The sequence below is a fragment of the Pelodiscus sinensis genome, chromosome 1, assembly GCF_049634645.1.
Source record: "Pelodiscus sinensis isolate JC-2024 chromosome 1, ASM4963464v1, whole genome shotgun sequence".
Taxonomy (NCBI): domain Eukaryota; kingdom Metazoa; phylum Chordata; order Testudines; family Trionychidae; genus Pelodiscus; species Pelodiscus sinensis.
The window spans coordinates 249,496,118-249,519,051 of NC_134711.1; the positions used below are offsets into that span (position 1 = coordinate 249,496,118).

Genomic DNA, 22,934 nt, shown 5'->3' on the forward strand with positions numbered 1-22,934 from the left:
ATCACTAGTTAAAAATTCTCTATGTACTGTTAATTTATTTTAATATAGCTGGGAAGGTTGCTCCCTAATGAAAATCTCATAGCATATTTTTATCTTTAGGAAAACATGCAACATATTCATCATTGTTTCTCGTGTATTTTCATTATTATTATTTTAGTGTAATAACGACACACTAGGACTCAGATACGTTGAAGATATCCAGCCCAATACAGTTCATATGGCTTGGCAGATCCCTCAGTATTTCATTATAACATGTGGAGAAGTGGTCTTCTCTGTCACTGGACTGTCATTTTCCTATTCTCAGGTAGGTTTCAGTCAATTATGTTAGATTTTGCTTTACCTTTTACTGATTAATGTAATGATCTTACCAAGCAAACAGAAAGACAATTAGACTATCACATAAAGAAAAATAGTTACCACCACCACCATCTATGTGAATCAGAATACTTACCAGATTTTAATTTTTACCTTAAAAGTGTCCCTATTCAATTTAAACTCAAAGCGAACCTGACTTACTCTGAAGTAAAAGACTTTTGAATCCGTTTAATTGTGTGCCTCTTTGAATCACCCTAAATAATTCCTCTCCCCCTATTTTTAAGATACTCAACGGCTGCGTCTAGACTGGCAAGTTTTTAAAAACTTGCCAACTGTCTACACTGGCCGCCTGAATTTCCGCAAGAACACTGACGATGTGATGTAAGATTGTCAGTGTTCTTCCGCAAATACTATGCTGCTCCCGCTCGGGAAAAAGCCCTCTTGTGCAAATGCTTTTGTGCAAGAGGGCCAGTGTAGACAGTTAAAAACTGTTTTGCGCAAAAAAGCCCCGATGGCGAAAATGGCGATCGGGGCTTTCTTGCGCAAAACCGTGTCTAGATTGGCACGGACGATTTTCTGCAAAAAGTGCTTTTGTGCAAAAGCATCCGTGCCAATCTAGACGCTCTTTTCCGCAAATGCTTTTAACAGAAAAACTTTTCTGTTAAAAGCATTTGCGGAAAATCATGCCAGTCTAGACGTAGCAAACTTGTCTACATATTAGCCATTTTTTTTTCTTTTTTATGTCCTTTTCCTTTCATTTTGATAAAGAATATATGTACTGTAATATGTTGTGCTCGTATACTGTTACGATGGATACAGTATAAGTACCTAGACAACTATAATTTGATGTGTTATTGTGAACAATTTTGTGCCTGAGTTTGTCATATGTAAAATATGCTTGTTAATCAATCATTGTACATAATATGTGCAGAATTATAAGGAATATTGGAAATGTACTGCTCCCACAATCTTTCTTTCCCATTCCCATAATTTTTAAATTAAAAAAACCAAACAAACAGTATTTGAGGTTAATATTAAGAATCAGTTAAAATTCAAAATGATCTGGATAAACTGGAAAAATGGTCTGAGGTAAATAGGATTACATTCAATAAAGACAAATTCAAAATTCTCCACTTAAGAAGTAACAATCAGTTGCACACATACAAAATGGGAAATTATTACCTATGATGGAGTGTTGCAGAAACGGGTCTGAGGGGGCATAGCAGACCACAAGCTAGAAAAGAGTCAACAGTGTGGCACTATAGCAAAAATAATGCAAAAACAGTAAATTTCTTAACTATTGAGATGGATAAGCACTGGAATAAATTGAATAGGGGGGTGGTGGAATCTCCATTATTGGAGATTTTTAAGGTTGTTTCTACCTCCTCTTTGTAATAATATTTTAGATACTTGAAAGTTGTTACGGATGGTCTAGATGGTGCTCAGTCTTGTCATGAGTGCAGGGGTCTGGACTTGATGACCTTTAGAGATTCCTTCCAGTTCTGTGATTCTGTAAACATCTAAACTTTGAAGATCAAACATGGAACTACAAGATTTACTTTTATAAGATGTGTTAAGATGCAAAGCAATTCAATTAAATATCTTGTTTCTGCAGGCACCTTCCAATATGAAATCTGTGCTACAGGCAGGCTGGCTTCTGACTGTGGCTGTTGGTAACATCATTGTTCTCATTGTGGCTGGGGCATCAAAACTCAGTGAACAGGTAAATAGACATTAGCACAAAACTATACTGCATTGGTGGGGAACCTAAGACCTGAGGGCTAGTTGTGGCCCCCAGCTTGCCTGGATGCAGCCTTCAAGGCTCAGGGTTCTCGCCCCAAGTTTGGGGAATCTGTGCTGGAACTCCACCACTTCTGCCACTCCCCTGCAGGGCTGAAGCACACAAGATCTACTAGCCTGGGCCTGCCTCAGCACTGGTATGCAAGGAGAAGTGGGGAGTGGCTTTCTGCTTCTCAGTCAGGTGCCATGTTAGTGATAAGTGGTTTGTTTTTTCTGTTTTTTTGGTTTTCACTTGTGTGTAGCCCCACAACTGATTTTTCTGTGAGTCTACAGCCCCCAGCCCCAAAAAGGTTCCTCACCCCTACTGTACTAGTATATTGTATTATTATTTTTTACTATATTCTATCAGTCCAATATTTTATACAGCTATGGTACAGGGAAAACTATCATAGATAAGCCTCATAACCTTTTTGCATCTCTTCATTACTACAGAGGATTTGTAATTATTATAACAGGACATGAGCATATGATTAAAAAAATACTAGCTAGAGGAGAATCACTTGAAACCCACAATCAGCCATACAGAATTACCACTTACAATTGAGTGACCTCAGTTCAGATGTAAAGGCCTCGCTAAACCATGGGTGTGTCTAGACTACAGAGGTTTATTTTTAAAGTGGCCTTTTTTCAAAACAACTTCCTCTACATCTAGACTGCTGCTGCATTCTTTTGAAAGTAAATCGAAAGAATGCATTTTTTTTTTTACACGGAAAACTTCGTTTTATGAGGAATAATGCCTTTTTTCGAAAGTGTCCAGACTGCCGGGGTGCTCTCTTTTGAAAAAGCAGCTTGCTTTTTAAAAGTACTGGTTGTAGACTAGATGCTCTTTTTCGAAAGAGGCTTGCAGTCTAGATGAAGCCTATATGAAGAACACTGATATAATTGGGTAATTAACATCTCACAAGATGCTATGATTTATTTAGATAAAATCTGGTGTGTATAACTCTAAAGAACACAGTGGCCAGATTTTCTGGGTGTTGTATTAAGATGCAATTCTCAGGAGGAAACTTCTCCAAATTCCGGGTTACATACCTGAGGGAGTTGCTTCCCTTATCAAAATGGACAGAAAAGGTTGGTGGCTTGGAGTTTGGAGCATCTTCTTAAGATTCTGCTGGAACACTCTGGTTCTTATAAGATGTATTTTAAAACAGTTCTCTTTTTTTTTTAAATCCTATTAGGAGTTCCTAATAGCTGTTGTCCCCCCCAGCTTTTTCTAGATCTAATTCCTGTTCTGTTTATGAAAAGGCCAGATCTGTTTAGTCTGCAACTAAAGTTGCAAATCATGTTAGCAACCTCTAAAATAAATTACTACAACAACCAGAAAAGGGAGACCACTCCTGCAAATGAACGAAGCTTAGCTGGGCAGACAACAATAGGGCACCCAGTGAAAAACACCTTGAAGTATTTTTAATTTCAACACACCAGAGTTCCTCTCCTGGCCATAGATGAAGCCCATAGAGTCCCCTTCTTCACTCCCATTATTTCAAAAACCTCTAGCCACCTGCCCCTGGCATCAGAGTCACTGTTCTTCTGGCCAAAGAGGACTGTACAGGATCCCTTCAAAAGCATCAGTGCCATTCTTTAATTAGTCTTCAGTTTGCGGGTGGAAATGACTCCCCTTTGCACGTGGGTTTTTATGGCATTTCTGAGCCCTGCCAAGCTGAACAGCAAGAGAACAAAACACAGTTAATTAAGGTTTTTCCTGCTTAAGTAATTATTGTATTATATAGTTGTATTATTACTGTAGTGCTTAGGAGACTTAGTCATCACCAGGGTCCTGTTATGCTAAGTGCTGTCACAGAAAGGTTGAGTACCTGTTAGCATTTGAGTTTCACTCACTGCAATCAGTGGAAGCTTTGCCATAGACTTCTGTGAGACTAGAATCATGCCTGTTCAGCTCCCATCAAGCCAGGAGGAGGGAAAATACAACCCATGGGCCAGATCCAGCCCAAGAAACTTTCAGATCCAGCTAGCCATGATACTCTGGGCTGCCAATGTCCTGCCGATCAATGGGGACCTTGCCTGCCACGTCCCCACATGCCACTCAAGGCGGCTGGTTGCTGGGGCCAGCATATGCATTTTTGCCTACGGAAGTGCCTCCTGGCCAGAATCTATGCTTGATCCCCTATCCTGTCTCACACCCCAATCCATTGCCCCTGCTCACAACCCAAAGTCTCTGCACCCCTTCCTATGTCCTTGCCCCTGGTCATAACTCCATCCTAGTCTCTGCCCCCCCCCAATCATCTGCCCTAGGTCACAACCCCCTCCTTTGCTCAAACTCCCTCCCAGACCCCACACCCTCTCTTGCACAGATCCACTAGCCAGAGCTACTTCCTGTACCCAACTTCTGGCCCAGACCCTCAACTATTCATAGAAAGGTGCCGCCCTTGAACACTTACTACATTCTTGGAGTGGCTTCCCCATCAACAATTATTGCCCACATCTGTATTAGGCAGTGGTTTTCAATCTGTAGTCTGCAGACCCTGGGGGTCTGTAGACTATGTTTAAGATTTTCAAAGGGGGCTGCACCTCCATTTGTAATTTTAGGGGTCTGCAAACGAACAGAGGTTGAAAACCACTGCACAGGGATAGCTATCATGGTGCCAGTCTTTTTAGACAGAGAACTGTACACAGATTCATCTGTAGTTAACCAGTAACTCTACAGGATCATCTGAAACAAACTGCAGAGTACTCTCAACATGCCCAGCCTATAAACTTTGGGTTATTTTTAGATGCATATGTGATAGCTAGATGGATCTCAAAAGTACTTTAATTGGGTACCTGGTCCCTTCTAAAGCCGTGTGTGTGTGTGTGTGTGTGTAATTATTTTCTACTCGCAGATTTACCTGCTATTGCTAGGATCCTTAAATTATTGTTTTAATAAAAGGAAAATATGTATGCTTTATTTAAATGATTATAGTTTCTAAAATACTTTTATTTTAAGGGGATTGTTTAAATGTTTAATTTTTTAGTACATTTTTTAGATGGCAATTCCATCAAGTGCATTTTTTTCTTCAGCCCTATGAACTCTTATCATTTGCTGTGTTTTAACCAAAAAAGGTTATAGTTAATTTGGTTTCCAATAACATTTTCTTCTAGTTTTCAAACTTTAAGCATTGATTTAGCCATGGCAAAACAAAGCACAACTCCAATTTTTTCCATTTTATCTATTTTCTGTAACATTTATTGAGAAGCAATTCTATTTCAGGTTCATTTTATTATTACTGGCTTATCTTTGTTCAGTCGCTTTTGACATTTGGTGAGTTATGTAATTTTGAGAATTGCACTTGATTTGGTGATTCTGCCTCCTTCCTGTTTGGATTTATGAGAAGCAATCCCACTCCAGGCAGATCCTATTTTCCTGGCATAGCCAAACCCTTTCCTTGCTTTACATTACAACAGGGCTACGTCTACACTGTAGGCTTTTTGCACAAGAACAGATGTACTTGCTCAAAAACTTTTGGAGCATCTGCACGCATGCTCTTGCGCAAGTAAATTTACAGTAAAGCATTAGAAGAGAGGGCTTCTTGCACAAGAGTTATTCCGCTCCCTATAAGGAATAAGCCCTCTTGCGCAAAAAGGCAGTGTGGATGGGAACAGGGGTTTCTTGCGTAAGAAACCCCTATGGCTAAAATGGCCATCAGAGCTTTCTTACATAAGAGAGTGTCCACACTGCCATGGATGGTCTTGCGCAAAAGGACATGGCAATGTGGACACGCTCTTGGGCAAGAACTTTTGCACAAGAACTCTTATACAAAAAGTTCTTGCGCAAGAAGCCTGCAGTGTAGACGTAGCCTAAGAGAAGCTATAAACCAAATTTGGTGATCCTAGCTCTTACCATTTAGGAGGAGTTCTTGATCAAACAGACAAACTCTCTAAAATATATAGTAGAGCTTTAGAACCCATTCAGGAATGTCTGCTTGTTTGCAGAAAGATAGCATCATGATAGTGAACCATAGAAATGTTTATAGATAAATAATGTTAATGTTTGTTTCTTTACAGTGGGCAGAATATGTGCTATTTGCTGCCTTACTGATGGCAGTTTGCATTATTTTTTCGGTCATGGCTTATTTTTACACATATGTGGATCCAGCTGAGATTGAATCTCAAATTGATGATGAAGAAAAGAAGAATATGGACAATGAGAAATGGCCCGGTTCCATTTTAAAAAATCCTATCTCTCAGACTGAGATGTAAAGGTGTATTCAGAGCTGCATGATGTAAATTTATGGCACCCCACTAACTACAGCCACACTAAAAATACTGGAGTATCTAATCCACAGTTGGATGGGCTTTCCCCTGGGTAAGGGGGAAAAGAGCATTCCTCATTTAAAATGCAGATCATCCTGAGGAGCAAGATCAAGAGCTTAGTCTTGTACACAGAACATGATACCCTCAGAAAACTCTGGAAAGTTGCTCTCAGAAGAATTTGCACTTTAAAAATGGATCTGAAGCTTCAGTCTCAAAGCATTAAACTGCTGAAATTGCACTTGACAGTGCTGAAGAGTTCCTGTGATGAAAATGTGTTATTTTTATATTGTATTTTAATTTTATATTGTGAAAAGGCAAATATTGCCAGGAAATATTCAATAAAGCCATACTGTTTGGACAGCCCAAGCAGCCCACAGTTATTCAGGAAAAACTGATCCTTTTTAAAACTGTCTTAGAAATAATGAATACAAAAATGAATTGAATAATTATAGAAACCTGCACATACTGTATATGTGCATACTGTATATGTAATACCAGTTAGTATTACAGTCTAGACCCCTCCAATTCACCTGTACACTCTCCCTACCCAATTAACTACTGGTAACTTTAACCAAATGTTTTAGACTCAAGCAGTCACCAAGATGAAGATAAAAGAGAACTGAACTCTGAATAAAATAAAATAAAATAAAACTCACCTACTAACAATATACTGTAGTTTGAGGTATTTCTTTGAGGGGGGGAAAAGGAATTGAATATAGTGTTTTCAACTAAGGAAGAACTTTAGACCCCTACTTTACTTGGAGTGGATTTGTCAAGATGTTACAACAGGCACCTCTGTCAGGTGTCTACACTACAGAGTTTTTTCGGAAAAAACTTCAGTTACATCCACACTGCAATCACATTCTTTCGAAAGAAAACTGAAAGAACAGAGGGGGTTTTCCAGCATTGGTAATCCTCCTTCTATGAGGAAAAAGCTTTTTTCCAAGAGAGCTCTTTCGGAAAAAGGAGCGTGTGGACGGGGAAGAGGGAAAAGCACAGGTGCCCTGGTGGCCACTCCAACCACAGTAATCACAGTTTAAATGCGAGATAGCGTCCATTCAGTGTGGATGCTAACTTTCGAAAAGAAGATTGCTTTTTCGATGCACTTTGGCAGTGTAGACATGCTCTTTCGGAAGAAGTTTTTTCGGAAGATCTCTTCCGGAAAAGCTTCTTCCGAAAGAAGTCTGCAGTCTAGACATAGCCCCAGCCTTTTCTTTGTCCACTAAATTTACAAACAGAAGCAGGTAGTTTCCAATGAGGATAACATCTTCTGCCCAAAGAGTTGTCCTTACCAAATGTAGCACTTATTAGTAGACTGTCAACTCTTTTCTTTTAATATTAAAATAATCGGTAGAAAAAGGCATATACAGATAAGTATACACAGTTACATCATATGCTACTCTAGTAGGCATGGAGGTATGTATATGGGGAAGAATTTAAATAAGATAAAAGGGATAAATCTTCAGTGAATATGTGAGCAGTTAGCATTTTAGGGAACACTGTAGGGTGACATTTTATGCTGAACAAAAGACTAAAGAGCAGGCTTCTTGGTTATTTGGTTCAGAGGTAGATGATTTATTTTTAACTTGCTTTGAAAAGAAAATATAATGTTGCAAGGCCCACTTGAAAAAGTTGTCATGCTCAGGGAAGGAATGGGCACAGGAAGAGTTTTACAGTTCAGAAGACTACTCAAGAAGTTAACAGAAACTTGCCTCGTTATCTGAGCTCAAATATCTGTGCAAATCCAATCAAAAACATAAAACAATTGCATCTTTCTCATTTTCTTAAAATACATGTTCCTGATTCTTATTGAATTATATTTTAACTTTATTCTTCTCTGAAAACATTAAGTAATCCACATCCATTTCCTTATTTAAATTAGATAATCAGTTGACTTGCAGATATACAACAATATTATCAGGAAATTTTTAAGTAGCTTGCTACATGGACAACTATGATAAACAATGCAATTAGACTTTATATCAGCCATATAGCATTTTCTGCACTACAGTTACTTCCTTGAAATATTCATGAGTATTTCATAAACATGTTTTCACTGGTGGTGCACTACTATTTAGTTGTATCATCTGGCTAAGTACTAAGTAACTGGAACTCAGTATATGGCTGAAACAAAATAGTGGGTAAGTAATCAAATAGTTATAAGTATTATTTATAAGTTATAAGCATTATTTTAGTGTGCTTATTAGAACAAGATGATAATACAATATTAATATTAGAACAAGATGATAACACGAAAAGGTAGCCACACCTCCTAATCTCACAAAGTACGTTAGCTATACATTTAAATAGCTAGGGTTGTTTTTTGGTTTTTTTGTTAACCATACCATACATATAAACTATAAAAAATTCTGGTATTTTATACAGGAATTTCACTTCCCCCCTAAGGGAGCTATTTTCACATTCTGTAAGTACAATTTTGCAATTAGTTATTCCTATAGTACTTCTAGTCACTTTAACAAAGTTACAAAGTCTTTCAACATTAAACTTCTTTTTATCTATTACAAGGCCTTACCTAATATTAACATCACTATGCATTACAATATTCCATCCCTTCTAGGGTTGCCAGGTGTCCGATATTGACCCAGACAATCCAGTATTTTCGCCTTCTGTCTGGTAAAAAAAAATTCAGAAAATACTGGACACCTAAAATGTCTGGAATTTTCTGATTTTTTCCCCCTGCCAGGAGGCGAAAATACTGGACACCTGGCAAGCCTACGACACACCCAGCAACCGCTCAGCCCTCAACCTCCCCGCTGGGCCCCTTGCCAGGCCCCTCTGATGCCCTCACACTCCCCCAACTCTATCCTGCTTACCTGGTTCCACAGGGGCTTGTCTTGTGGCTGGAATAGAAAAACAAAATGGCCTCCAGCAAAAAGCCTCTTCTGAAAAGGGCCATGCTGATTTTTTATTTTCTCAACAGAATTTTTTTTTTCAGTGTTTTTTTTTGGGGGGCGGGAGGAGGGAAGTGTTCACTCTTTTGGGTTAAACCATCTGGCAATGCTAATTCCTTCACTTTAACTTCAGAACATGCTAACATCAAACAGAGCTGGAGCTAAGTTAACAAAGCTGCCTGGCCTGTCTGAGGCCTACATCTTGTATTTAAATTTAATTCAAAACTTTTGCTATAACATCCATTCATTATAAGTAACTGACTTATGAGTTTCAAAGTTCCAGGACTACATTGTTCCCCTTTTAACTCTTCAAGAACAATTCGGCTACGTCTACACTGGCCCCTTTTCCGGAAGGGGCATGTAAATTTCACTAGTCGTCGTAGGGAAATCCGCGGGGGATTTAAATATCCCCCGCGGCATTTAAATAAAAATGTCCGCCGCTTTTTTCCGGCTTTTAAAAAAGCCGGAAAAGAGCGTCTAGACTGGCCCCGATCCTCCGGAAAAAGTGCCCTTTTCCGGAGGCTCTTATTCTTACTTTGAAGTAAGAATAAGAGCCTCCGGAAAAGGGCACTTTTTCCGGAGGATCGGGGCCAGTCTAGACGCTCTTTTCCGGCTTTTTTAAAAGCCGGAAAAAAGCGGCGGACATTTTTATTTAAATGCCGCGGGGGATATTTAAATCCCCCGCGGATTTCCCTACGACGACTAGTGAAATTTACATGCCCCTTCCGGAAAAGGGGCCAGTGTAGACGTAGCCTTCTTGAGTGGTTACATTCTTAAATATTTTGTAACTGTTTCATGGCAATATATATTAAGACATTACATAGGCTTGTGATTTCAATTTAACATACATTGTTTTGCTCCAACAACACATAATGATAAACATAATCATTATTAGTATCAGTATAACAATGATGGGGTATAAGGCTATGTTTAAGGCCATAGTCCAGGTGGGTGACTATCCTCTAAATACATCATAAATACACCAGTGATGAACACTTAATTTTTGAGCCTGGCCCACTATTCTAAGTATTCTTCTCTCCTTAATGAAGCATGGCCATGCATCTAGCCTGAATTTTTGTGTGTGTAGTTTTAGTCAATTCACTGATCTCCTGATTTTGATAGACCCATCATACAATTTGGTCCAAGTTACCAATCAGTAAATGGCTGATTATGGAGAAGAGTGGTTCTTGCCCCATACAGTATTTGAGCCGTGGGAGGACAGGTCAAGTTGACCTATCAGACATGGAGCAGAAATTGTTTTTACACGTATTCTTCTTTGAATAACAATATGTTAACCTTTAAACGCTTCCACCATCTATGAGCGTAGGATTAACAGCACATGCAGAGAAAATACAAAAATATTCTCAGGATTTTAAATATACCCCGGCACAAAAAGTAAGTTGTTATAAGGGATTAAGACCCAATGGGTGCGTCTAGACTGGCAAGATTTTGTGCAAAAGCTGTCTACACTGGCTGCTTGAATTTGCACAAGAGCACTGACGTTCTAATGTAAGAATTCAGTGCTTCTTGCGCAAATCCTTTGATGCTCCGGCTCAGGGATAAGTCCTCTTGCGCAAGAATACTTGTGCAAGAGGGCCAGTGTAGACAGGCACCTTAATGTTTTGCGCAAGAAAGCCCGATGGCTAAAATGGCCATCGGAGCTTTCTTGCGCAAAAGCGTGTCTATACTGGGCACGGATGCTTTTGCGCAAAAGCAAATCTTTTGCGCAAAGGCACTTGCCAATCTAGACGCTCTTTTGCAGAAATACTTTTAATGGAAAAACTTTTCCATTAAAAGTATTTCTGCAAAATCATGTTAGTTTAGACACAGCCAATAAGTGTGCCCTGCACCTGTGGCAATGATGACCTCCTGTTTACCAGTCCATCCTGTGGTTATAGCAGGGAGGGCATGCGTGTTTCCCATTACTGTCCCTGCATGTGCTTTAGGAACAGGGACACCTCCACACCTGTGATTTATCTGTTATTTGTGTTTCATATCACTTTGGGTAACTGCTTATTCTTTAAAATATTACCTTTACTAGCTTAAACCGTTACCATACCAAGCTGTTACCATTCACAGGAATTTAAGTTTCCTGTGCCTGCACCTCTTTACTTGCAACACAGTTTATTTTTGTACCTACCCACTCCAACTTCTGCTTTACTTACATAGTTTCAGAATCAACTTTAGTAGCTTGCCAATCCCAGCAAGTCTGCAACAACAACCATGCCACCGCCTGATCCTTGCTCCTTAGGTGGACCACCATGGAGATAAGCATTTAATTAACAATTTGGCAGGAGGTGGGTAGTGACAGGAAGAGGTCTGATTAGAAAGTCATTGATTTTTTTTCTTGCTTACTACAGTATCCTCTCTTTTTCCAAAATAATACACAATAATGCTAGAATTGAGACAAATAACACAGAACAAACAAAACAACACGAGACACAACAACACATGAAACACAATTTTTGTTGCAACAACAAATCCATATTAACCTTGATTGCTCTTCAGATAGTACCAACTCTTCCTGATTTTCTGAAAGACAAAAGAAAACATTTTTCTACCCCCATTGGGGTGGCACATTATGTCTTAACATACTTCTTTATTTTACAGATATTCTTGCTGATGTCTTTATTTGCCTGCAGTTCCCCAATACTTCCTTATTATTTTGTTTTATAAGCAGACCAAGCTTTAATAAATTTTTCCTTTATGATTTGAGTGTGAATTATCCCACTGTGTTATCATTAAATTAATAAAGTGGTGTACCTCAGTTTCCAACTACCACTTCATTATAATTAAAAGGTTTTCCTTTTGCAAAACAAAATCATATGTATTATACATTGTCACAGGGTTACTTTATAAACATTAAATTTATCCCAGGATTAAACGATAACATTAGCATAAATTTTCTTAGAACACTTTTCCTACTAGCATATTACAACAATTGCTCAATTCCTTCCAGACTCCACACAGTTAATGTCTCACTCTCTTTCCCTTAATCACTTGCTTTGTCCTTCAAATGAAAACTTCATTAGTTTAGATATCACCATTCCAAGTAATTTTCCAAGAATTTAAATCTCCAATGCTTGTACTTGCCACCTTCCCTTATTCCTGCCACTGTGCTCTCAGGGGTCCAAACCTCTTACCCATTCTCACATTTGTTTGATTTCTTATCTGTCTGGGTCTGATTCTGCTTTCTCTGATTTCTGATTTCTGCTGAATGGCCCCTTTTCATGGACACAGGTTTTGTCCCTTACTAATTTAGCAAGAAGGGTGGGCTCCTTAACTAGTCCCCACACTTTCTGGTTCCTTTTCTTGAGTAAATCCAAATGTTCATTTCTGCAGTCAGCTAAGATATAGTTTACCTCTTCTCCTCTTCATGAGGGTTTTGTTTCTGAATTTTTGCACCAATGTGCCCAGTTTGTTTTTACTAGCAACTTTTAGCCTTATTTGTCATGTACCCTTAACACCCTATACAAGGGAAGAATGGAGTCACTAGCCTTCGTTCTTTTGGGCTTGACCCTCATAGGATTCTGGTTGCAATGCAAGTGGACCTCATCCTTTATATTTGTCAGGGCCAACTTTTTCTATTTCTGTCCCCACTCTTCAGGCACTGTGAATCTGCTTGCAGTCTGTTGTTTAACAACTGGGGATGGTGCTTCATTCTTTTCCAGGTTTTCAACATCTTTTTCCAATTCTTTATTTTCCTGCTTTACTTGTTCGAGCAAATCATACCCCTTGACTGCCTGTTCCCTGTCAGTAGAGCAGCTTTCCAGTTTACAGCCTGTGTTGCTTCCTCTATTTCTCTTCCCCCCCCCCCCCCATTTTTTTGAAAAGCTAGCATAGAGGATTATATACCAGGAAATATTTGGCCAATTTATCTTCTAAATCTGCAATGGTATGGACATCAGCAAGACCCTGTCCTGTCCAAGGATTATGTCCAAATTTATGCAGGATTTGTTTAAAAGGGGTATTTTCTTTTACAAATTCCAATTTTTCCTCCTTTTTTGCTTGTACATTTTTCCTTCTGAACATCTTTTACTCAGTATCCTAGTCTGAATAACCATTTGGCTGAAGTGAAAAAAAAAAGGCTTAAGCATAATTGAAGAGAACAACTTTTAACTGAAAATTCAAGCTGCAACACAGAGAGTATTTGTTTCCACAGAGAACTCCATTTCAGAAACAGGATAGAAGAAAGTAGATGTAATTCTGTGATTAGCATTAGAATAATCTCAAAGGAAAGGCATTAGATATTTGCTTGATTGAAAAAACTCCACTTTACAAGAATGAAAAATGGTCTATTCTGAGTAGGCAGGATCTGTCTAATAACTAGTTAGGTTCTATGTAGCTTTCTTTCAGTCCAACATGATAGATGTCACAGGAACAGAAATTGTTAAGTACCAGAGGAAGAATTTATAAAGAACGAGTCTTGCTAGATAAACGTATTTTAAAAATAGAATTACAAAATTAGTATGTAGATAGAACAGGGGCTGTCCTGAATGACAGCCTCCACATCATTGCAGCGCATCAGCTATTTCTGCTCTCCTGTCTCTGTCTGAATATACACTTATCCTTACTGCCATCCTAAACGAGAAATGATATACTGGAGGACAGTTGTAATCAAGTTCGTAGCACGTACATTGTGGATAGCAAGACATAAATCAGAATGGTAAATACTGCACAGCATAGCAAGGGAATGGGTCTTGAATTGTAGTCAGTATTGAAGATGAAAGGTCTAAAGGAGGCATGGGATGGAATTAAAGTTGTTTAGGGTACTTTCACTTTACTTTTCCATGCAAACCTTGTGGTTGTAATATTTAATTACTTTATAGTATTTACTTTTGAAGATAAGTTATAATATACTGTATAAGCGGCGAGGAATCCTGTGGCACCTTATAGACTAACTGAAGGGTTGGAGTATAAGCTTTCGTGGGCAAAGACCCACTTCGTCAGATGCAAGGTGCCACAGGACTCCTCGCCGCTTTTGCAGATTCAGACTAACACGGCTACCCCTCCGATACAATATACTGTATAGACTTTCTAACTCTTAGGCTACGTCTACACTGCAGGCTTCTTGCCATGGTAGTGTGGATGCTCTCTTGTGCAAGAAAGCTCTGATGGCCATTTTAACCATAGGATTTTCTTGCACAAGAAACTCCTGTTGCCCGTCCACACTGCCTTCTTATGCAAGAGGGCTTATTGTTCACGGGGAGAGGAATAACTCTTGTGCAAGGAGCCCTCTCTTCTGATGCTTTACTGTAAATATATTTGCGCACGAACACACGTGCAATGTAGACGATCCAGAAGTTTTTGTGCAAGAACAACTGTTCTTGCACAAAAAGCCTGCAGTATAGACGTAGCCTTAGAGTTATAGGCAGGCATGGTTAACCTTAACTCCACTTTAACAGTTTTTTTCTTGTAATATAAATGAACTAAAATAGATAATGGGAAGTCTATTAATTACAGTTTTTCATTTGAGTTCTGTTATGAAAGTTTGCATATTTATCTAAGTTTGACTCCTTAGTCTTAACAAGCTGACTTAGTCTTAGTATTTCAGGCTGACACAGAATTATACAACAAAAACTAACCTCAAAGATAAAATATTAACTTATGTCAGTTTCTAGTTTTGTATATACCTAACTACTGGATCATTTAATCAGCCTTGAATGCAAGTTAGGGATGTTAAAAAGAAGGTAATTGTGTAACCATTTATCCAAATTATTTATATAAATATTGAATAGGACTGTACCCAGGCCAGATCCCTGAAGGACCCAGGTTAATATGTCCTTGTCACTTGATTATGAATCATAACTACTCTCTGAGTACAATTTTCCAACTAGTTGTGCACCTCCCTAATAGTAAGTTCATCTATTCTAGGCTATATTTTCCTAGGTTGTTTATAAGATCAGGTGAAACAATATCAAAAGCCTTATTAAAGTCTATATCAGGAGTCAGCAACCTATGATTCACAAGCCTAATATGGCTCAGTAGGGAATCAGATATGGCTCTTCTGGAGCCTCAACTCAGTCCCCCCAGTTCCTCTCACATCAGGGACCCAGTGCTGGTGCTACAGCATTACAGCCCCCGTAAGATTGTAATGCCTTCCCATGGGGATGAGGGGACAGGTAAAGAAAGCTGTGAGCCTCCCCACCAGATCCTGTGTGCAGAGAGCAAGCAGAACCAAAAAAGGTTCTGCGTGCACTGCCCTTTTCCTTCCTGGGACACACTTCCTGAAGTCTTCCCCTGTGAATCCTTCCTGGAGGCTTCCTTCTGGTGAATGGGAAGAGCAGGAAGCTGTGTTACATGGTGCCTGCGACGTGGCACAAAAACAAGTGGGACAAGGGGAATCCAGTTGATATAGTATACTTAGATTTCTAGAAAGGCTTTGACAAAGTCCCTTACTAAAGGCTCTTAAGTAAAGTAAGTTGTCATGGGATAAGAGGGAAGGTCCTCTAATGCTTTGAGAACTGGTTAAAAGACAGGAAACAAGTTTTCTGAATGGAGAGAGGTAACTAGTAAACAAGTTTTCTAAATGGAGAGAGGTAACCCCAAGGGTCTGTCCTGGGACCAATCCCATTCAATTTATTTATAAATGATCTGGAGAAACAGTGAGGTCGTAACATTTGTGGATGATACTAAACTACTCAAGATGGTTAAGACCATAGCAGATTGTGAAGAGCTTCAAAAAGATCTCACCAAATTAAGTGATTGGGTAACAAAATGGCAAATGAAATTTTATGTTAACAAATGCAAAGTAATAAACATTGGAAAAAATAATCCCAACTATACGTATAATATGATGGAGGCTAATTTACCTACAACTACTCAAGAGAGAGATCTTAAGAGTCAATGTGGATAGTTCTCTGAAAACATCCACTCAATGTGCAGCAGCAGTCAAAAAAGCAAATAGAATTTTAGGAATAATTAAAAAAGGGATAGAGAATAAGGTAGAGAGTATCTTACCTCTATATAAAACTATGATACCCCCACATCTTGTATACGGCATACAGATGTGGTTGCCTCAGCTCAAAAAAGATATATTGGCATTAGAAAAGGTTTTGAAAAGGGCAACAAAATGATCAGGAGTTTGGAACGGGTTCCATATGAAGAGAGATTAAAAAGACTTGTACTTTTCATCTTAGAAAAGAGGAGACTAAAGGGGGATATGATAGAGATCTATAAAATCATGACTGCACCCCCACATCCTCAGCCCCTTGCCACAAGATTGACAGAAGACAGCCTGAATGTGTGCATGAAGCTGGATTTGATCAGTTATGATGTAAGCTTTAAAAAATGTGCAGCAGAAGTCTCATTAAATAAAATATTGAGTACAATGTTTCATTTATGCTATTAATCATGATTATCAATAAATATTAAGTTGTATATTTTCAGTCATGCAAATGAGCAATCTTATATGGCTCTTTATTGGCCACTTGTTCTGAATTTTGATGTAGGTTTGAAAAGGTTGCTGACCCCCATCTAGATATATTGCATCTACTGCTTCCCCACATATATAAGGCTTGCTATCCTGTCAAAGAAGGATATTCAGTTGGTTTGACACAATTACTTCTTTACAAAGCCATGTTGACCGTCAGGAGCTGGAACAGCTCTGCTCCAGTCCACCCGGGAGCCCACCACAGACAAGGGCTGCTTCAACCATCTGAAGTAGCCTCTGTCCACAGTAAGTCTTGGTGTACCTGCAGTGCTGGGGGGGAAGAGGAGGCTCTCCAACCCACCCCCTTTAACGGATTAGCCAATTAAATGTGATTTTTACATCACTAGTTAACTTTTCACCTTTTTATCTTCCAGACGCTTACAAACTGATTGCTTGATTATTTGCTCCATTTTCTTTCTGGTTACTAAATTACACTGACTGGTCTATAATTCTCTGAGCTGTTCTATTCCCTTGTTGATAGATAGGTTCTATATTTGCCCTTTTCCAGTCTTCTGAGATATCTCCTCTACTCCATGGGTACTCAGATTATATATTTACTAATGGCTCCGAGATCTCTCAGCCAGTAGTACTATGTGAATATGTCAAGTATCAGAGGGGTAGCCGTGTTAGTCTGAATCTGCAAAAGCAGTGAGGAGTCCTGTGGCACCTTATAGACTAACCGAAGTGTTGGAGCATAAGCTTTCATGGGCAAAGACCCACTTCGTGACATGCATCTGACGAAGTGGGTCTTTGCCCACAAAAGCTTATGGTCCAACACTTCGGTTAGTCTATAAGGTGCCACAGGACTCCTCGCCACTTTAATATGAATATGATGGATTTCATTAGGCCCTGTTGATACCTAAATTGACTAAGCACTTCTTAACTTATTCTTCCCTAACTTATTCTTCCCTATGTTAGCCTCAGAGCCTACTCCATTCACAATGATTAGTTGTCCAATCAAAGCTAACCTTTTTGGTGAAAATTGAAATAAAAAAGGCATTTAATACTTCAGCTATTGCTGTGTTTTCTGTTTTTGTCTTTCCCTCTTCATTGAATAACGGACCTTGGTCTTTCTCAAGCTTCTAATGTATTTATAAAATATTTTTGTTACTCTTTATGTCCTTATTTTGTTTAATCTTGTTTTATGTCTTGATCTTTCTAATTATGTCCCCACTTATTTGTGTTGTTTTTTGTATAAATAATTTCTATTTTGAGCTAGTTTCCTCTTTCTTGAAACTCAAAAAAGAATCATTCAGATTTTGGAGATCTTGTCACAGTTCCTCTCTTTCCTACACATTGGGAGAGTTTATTCCTTATTTGTGGTATGTCCACATTATAGAGATTCTATCAGCATAACTGTGTTGTGGTAGCTTCAGGGGGTAGCTCAGTTAGTCTGTTACAGAAAAAAACAACAAATGGTCTGGTAGCACTTTAGGGTATGTCTACACTACCGCCTTAGTTCGAACTAGGGTGGTTAATGTATGCAACCGGAGTTGCAAATGAAGCCCGGGATTTGAATTTCCCGGGCTTCATTTGCATATTGCCGGGCGCCGCTGTTTTTAAATGTCCACTAGTTCGGACTCCGTGCCCGCGGCTACCCGCGGCACGAACTAGGTAGTTTGGACTAGGCTTCCTAGTACTGTGGAACGGGGTGTACCGGTAGTTCGGACTAGGAAGCCTAGTCCGAACTACCTAGTTCGTGCCACGTATAGCCGCGGGCACGGAGTCCGAACTAGCAGACATTTAAAAATGGTGGCGCCCGGCAATATGCAAATGAAGCCTGGGAAATTCAAATCCCGGGCATCATTTCCAACTCCGGTTGCCTACATTAACCACCCTAGTTCGAACTAGGGTGGCGAGTGTAGACATACCCTTATAGACTAACGAAACATGTAGATGGTATCATGTGCCCACCAAAGCTCATGATACCATCTACGTAAGTGGTCTCCAACCTTTTCACACCCAAGATCACTTCTTAAATGACAGAACAAGCCAAGATCTACCACCCCGCCCCTTCCTTGAAGCTCCACCCTCTCTATTCTCCTCCTCTCCATCACTTGCTATCCCCAACCCTTATACCGCTGCTTTTTTCCCCAATTCTTCTGTAGGAAGAGGTTTTTCCAACATTTGGCCTGTCTAGACCGGACCAAATGTCAGAAAAACCCCTTCTTTTGGAAGCCCCCTTATTCCTTGTGGAAAGAGGAATATAGAGGTGACCGAAAGATCATGTTTGCTCTTCCACTAAAAGAAGTGGAAGAACAAATGCATCTGTGGATACAGAAGAGTTTTTCTGGGATATCTCCGGAATCCTGAAAAACTCCTGCAGTCTAGCCGTAACCTTGCTGGGTTGAGACAGAATGTGTAGGCTCTAGAGTGGGAATGAAGGATTTGGGTGTGGGAAGGGGTGAGAGGTGCAAGTTCTGGGAGGAAATCTGGATGTAGGAGAAGGTGGATAAGAGGACACTGGCTTGAGGAGAGGGCGCCAGGCCGGGCAGTGTAGGGTTAGGGTACTAAGCAAGCCACAGACTTCTGGATGTGAGGGTTCAGGAATTTGGGTTGAGGTATGTGAGGGGCTCAGGACAGGGGTTTCCAGTGTATGATAGGCTCCGATGTAGGGTCTGGGGGAAAGGTAAGCGCAGGAGTGTTATGATGCTGTGGCCAGATGGGTTCTTAGCCCCAGTTTGGGGTTTGTTGGCTAGGCTTCATTTTTAAATCAAATAGTGTATCAAACAAAAAGTTTCTGCATTTTCTTTATTTCTCAGAAGGGCAGGGAACCTTTCTTGAGTCAGGGGTCATTGACCCAAGAAAAGTCAGTTGGGGCCACACAAGTGAGATGCAAAAAAACCCTCCTTCACCCCCCCTAAGCTTCACTAATGTGGTCCCAACTGTGTTGGTGGGAACAGGGGACATAGTACTGGGGAAGGGTGCTAGTGGGTGCTTTGGCAGGGGACAGGGTGCCAGTGGGGACAGGGTTCTGTGGATCGGGACAGGGGAATGGGGACAGAGTTCAAAAAGTGGGGATGGGAATTGGGACAGAGTTCGGTAGCTGGGGAGAGGGAACTGGGCAGTGGGGAGTGGGAATGGGGCAATGGGAACAGGAGGAGGGGGGCAGTGGAAGCAGAGAGTCCCCTGCATCTGCCACCTCCCAGGATTCTCCCCCCCCCCCCCCCCCCACGGGAAGCCAGCATGTGCCTCCTCGGGGCCCAATTCACACGCTCCCCCGGCGCAGGGAAGTCCTGCGTGTGCCTGCCCTGGGGTCAACCCCCCCCCCGGCACAGGGAAGCCCTGCGCACAGACCCCCCCCGGCGCAGGGAACCCCCACGCATGCCTACCCCGGGGCCGACCCCCACCCCCCGCGCGCCTGCCCCGGGGCTGACTCACTCCTCCTGTGCGGTGCAGTGAGCCAATGCTCCCTTCCGCAGTACACCTGGCAGAGCAGCTAGCGCACTTCCAGAATCGTCGGAAGTGGCGCTAAGCTGCAGGACTTCTGTCCATCCCAGGGAAGTCGACATTACCTCCATTTTCACTTGAGGTAGGTAGTGGGGCTTCTTGAGGGTGGGAGGGAAATGGGGGCGCGATTGACTGGTCGAGGCCTCATGATCGACCAGTCAATCGCGATCAACCTGTTAGTGACCACGGATCTACATGTTTTGTTAGTCCAGGGGTTCTCAAACTTTGTGATACCACGACCCCCTAAAATGCTAAATGAATGTGTGACACCCCGCACCCTCACCAAAGTTGTTAAGCAAAAAAAAGAAAAAGGGGGGGGGGGGTGGAAGCAAAAGTCGTTAAGCAAAAGTTGCACCACTTTGTCCAGTTTGGGACTGCACCCAGCCCTCCCTGAGCCAGGCCCTCATCCCCCCCCATCCCAGTGCACTCCCCCCTCCACCTGAGGCAGGCCTCCCAGCACCCCCCCATCCCAGTGCACTCCCTCCTCCCTCTGAGAGGCATCCTCAGAGTCCCGGAGCATGCTCCAATCTAATCTCCCCCCCACCACTGCAGAGCCAGGCACGAGGAAACTCTTACTTTCAAAGTGGCTGCTCTTGAAGCCCAGCCCGGCCCGGCCGCCTCAGCTCACAGCATGACTCAGGAGCATCATGTGGCCAGCTGTCGGACTCTGCTGCTCACGTTGGCCAGAGCAGCGCACGCTCTGGCACCCCCCCAACGTGGCGCCTGGTGACTGCTCCCTCCTGCCCCCCTTTCACTAGACTCTGCAGCGCTCCTCACTCCCCGCCCCTGCCATATGAGGCAGGGTAAAATTGCCCCTGCTGGGCTTCTGTCCGGTATTTCATGTTTTTTTTACATGTGGAGAGAGACACATTCTTTCAAGAAAAAAACCGGATCCAGCTGCAACCCCTCTGTAAATTCGTCGTGACCCCACAGGGGTCTAACTGCGTTAGTCTATAAAGTGCTACCAGACCTTTTGTTGTTTTTTTGTGTGTTGTGGTAGCTATGCTATCATAACACCATAATACAGATGCAGCGTACACTGACTGAAAGATTTTCTATTGATATAGAAACATCATCTCCCTGAGTGATGGTGTCATCTCCTATATCTACAGAAGCATTCTTTCAGCAATGCAGGTAAGTCCTACAGTGGAGGTGTGCTTTTCCACATGTGGACAAACAGATCAATTCAATTTTTACATTTAGACCCAGTCTTACAGTGGTGTGAAAGGGAAATCAACTCCTCTGTGTGTGCATGATATCCTCTGCATAGGTGAGGTTATAACAAATGACTGGTGTGATCGGGGCAGCCCGTGCCTATAGGCAAACCTGGCAGCTGCCTAGAGCGCCAAGTTAAATGGGGCGCCAAATTCCCTGCCACTTCCCCTTCCCCCAACGCCTGACTTCAGCACTGGAGGAGGAGTGCGGCTTCCCTGCACCGCAGGAGGGGTGAGTCGGTCCCGGAGGAGGAGCGTGGGGAGTTGGCCCCAGGGGAGGCAATGCGCAGGGGTTCCTTGCACCGTGAGAGGGGGGATCAACCCCGGGGGAACAGGCGCACGTGGGTTTCCCCGCAGTACGGGAGGAGAGGGGTTGGCCCCGGGGTAGGCACGTGCCGGCCTCCCCTGCGCTGCGGAGGGGGTGGGGGGTCGGCCCTGGGAGAGGCACATGTGGGGGTTCTCTGGCTGCAGGGGGGGGGGTCGGCCCTGGGGGAAGCAGTACATAGGGGTTCCCCATGCCGAGGGAGGAGCAGGTCGGCCCCGGGGGAGGAGGCGCACCACAGGAGGGGGGTCGGCCCTGGGGGAGGCAGGCAACAGCTTCCCCTGTGCCGCGGAAGCGAGGGGGGTCGTCCCAGGAGAGGCGTGTGCCAGCTTCCCTCTGGGGGAGGAGGCGGTTGCAGGGGACTCTCTCCCCCCACTGGTACCCTGTTCCCTCTCCCTTTTCCCCAGCCACAGATCTCCATCCCCGGCCCCCTTGGCTCCAGCCACAGAACCAAAAACCTCAGTCTATATCTGCCCTTGGGGTTGGAGGCGCCGATTGCTTGGTTCGCCTAGGATGCCAGTTGCTAGCAGCTAGTCTAGGGCCGCCCCTGGGTGTGATGAAAAAATATTGATAACAGGTCAGAGTTACTCAAATGGCTCATTGGCAGTTCTCTCACTTGCTAGTTGGCAATCTAGAGAAAGAGCTCCCAAGCCAGTGAGGTAAATCCAATGCACATCACTGCAGCATGTCAGATAAAAGGGACCAAATGGCAGTAGGGTGCAGGTTAGCACAATGTCTGGTGTAGGTGTTTTTGCGCATTGTGCTCAGGCTCCAGCCCTAGGCGGATACTCACGACAAGGGAACACTACGCCCTGCCTTCGCCAGTGAGCCCCCCTCAGACACAGGACACTGCCCCAGACACCGCTCCCCAGCCGTCTTCGGGGGCACATGCCCCTCGCGCGCGCGGCCCCGAAGGCCAGACACCGCTCACGCGAGACACCCCCCGCGGGCGCGACCTCCCCTCCCGCGGCGATTCACCGCTGGCAGCTGCAGGGCGGCGGGGATCTGCGCGAGCCCGGACCGGTCACCATCATCCGGGCGCGAAGCCCGGCAAGCGCCTCGTGCCGCTACCGGCATTCGGGGGCGGGGCGAGAGCGCGCGCGCCCCTTGCACGGCGGCCGTTGTCCCTCGCCCGAGCTGGTTTGCGTTACGTTAGCAGCCCCCTCCTCCCCCCTTCGCGCGGGACCGGTAACGACCGCTCTACGCGCGCGGCGCAGGGGAATGGGGAGCTCGGGTTC

At 42.6% G+C, this 22,934-nt stretch overlaps 1 protein-coding gene and 1 long non-coding RNA gene across 3 annotated transcripts in view; one reads left to right on the forward strand and one right to left on the reverse strand.

Annotated features, from left to right (window-relative positions):
• SLC15A1 (solute carrier family 15 member 1) overlaps positions 1-6,627 on the forward strand; it is a 53,871-nt gene extending 47,244 nt beyond the window's left edge. The window contains exons 21-23 of the mRNA XM_006128130.4: positions 158-304; positions 1,931-2,038; positions 6,118-6,627. Coding sequence (XP_006128192.1) covers positions 158-304; positions 1,931-2,038; positions 6,118-6,312 — 450 coding nt within the window. The 3' untranslated portion in view covers positions 6,313-6,627. The remainder of the gene's footprint in view (positions 1-157; positions 305-1,930; positions 2,039-6,117) is intronic.
• Positions 298-22,902, reverse strand: LOC142826448 (uncharacterized). Of its 2 annotated transcripts, none has more exons than XR_012900568.1 (4): positions 22,628-22,902; positions 11,771-11,810; positions 3,538-3,775; positions 298-1,825 (listed from the first exon to the last, which is right to left on the reverse strand). It is a non-coding gene; the product is annotated as an uncharacterized LOC142826448 (long non-coding RNA). The 2 variants fall into 2 exon arrangements; XR_012900567.1 differs by having other exon boundaries at positions 298-1,574; positions 1,698-3,775; positions 22,628-22,765.
• Positions 22,903-22,934: the final 32 nt, after the last annotated feature.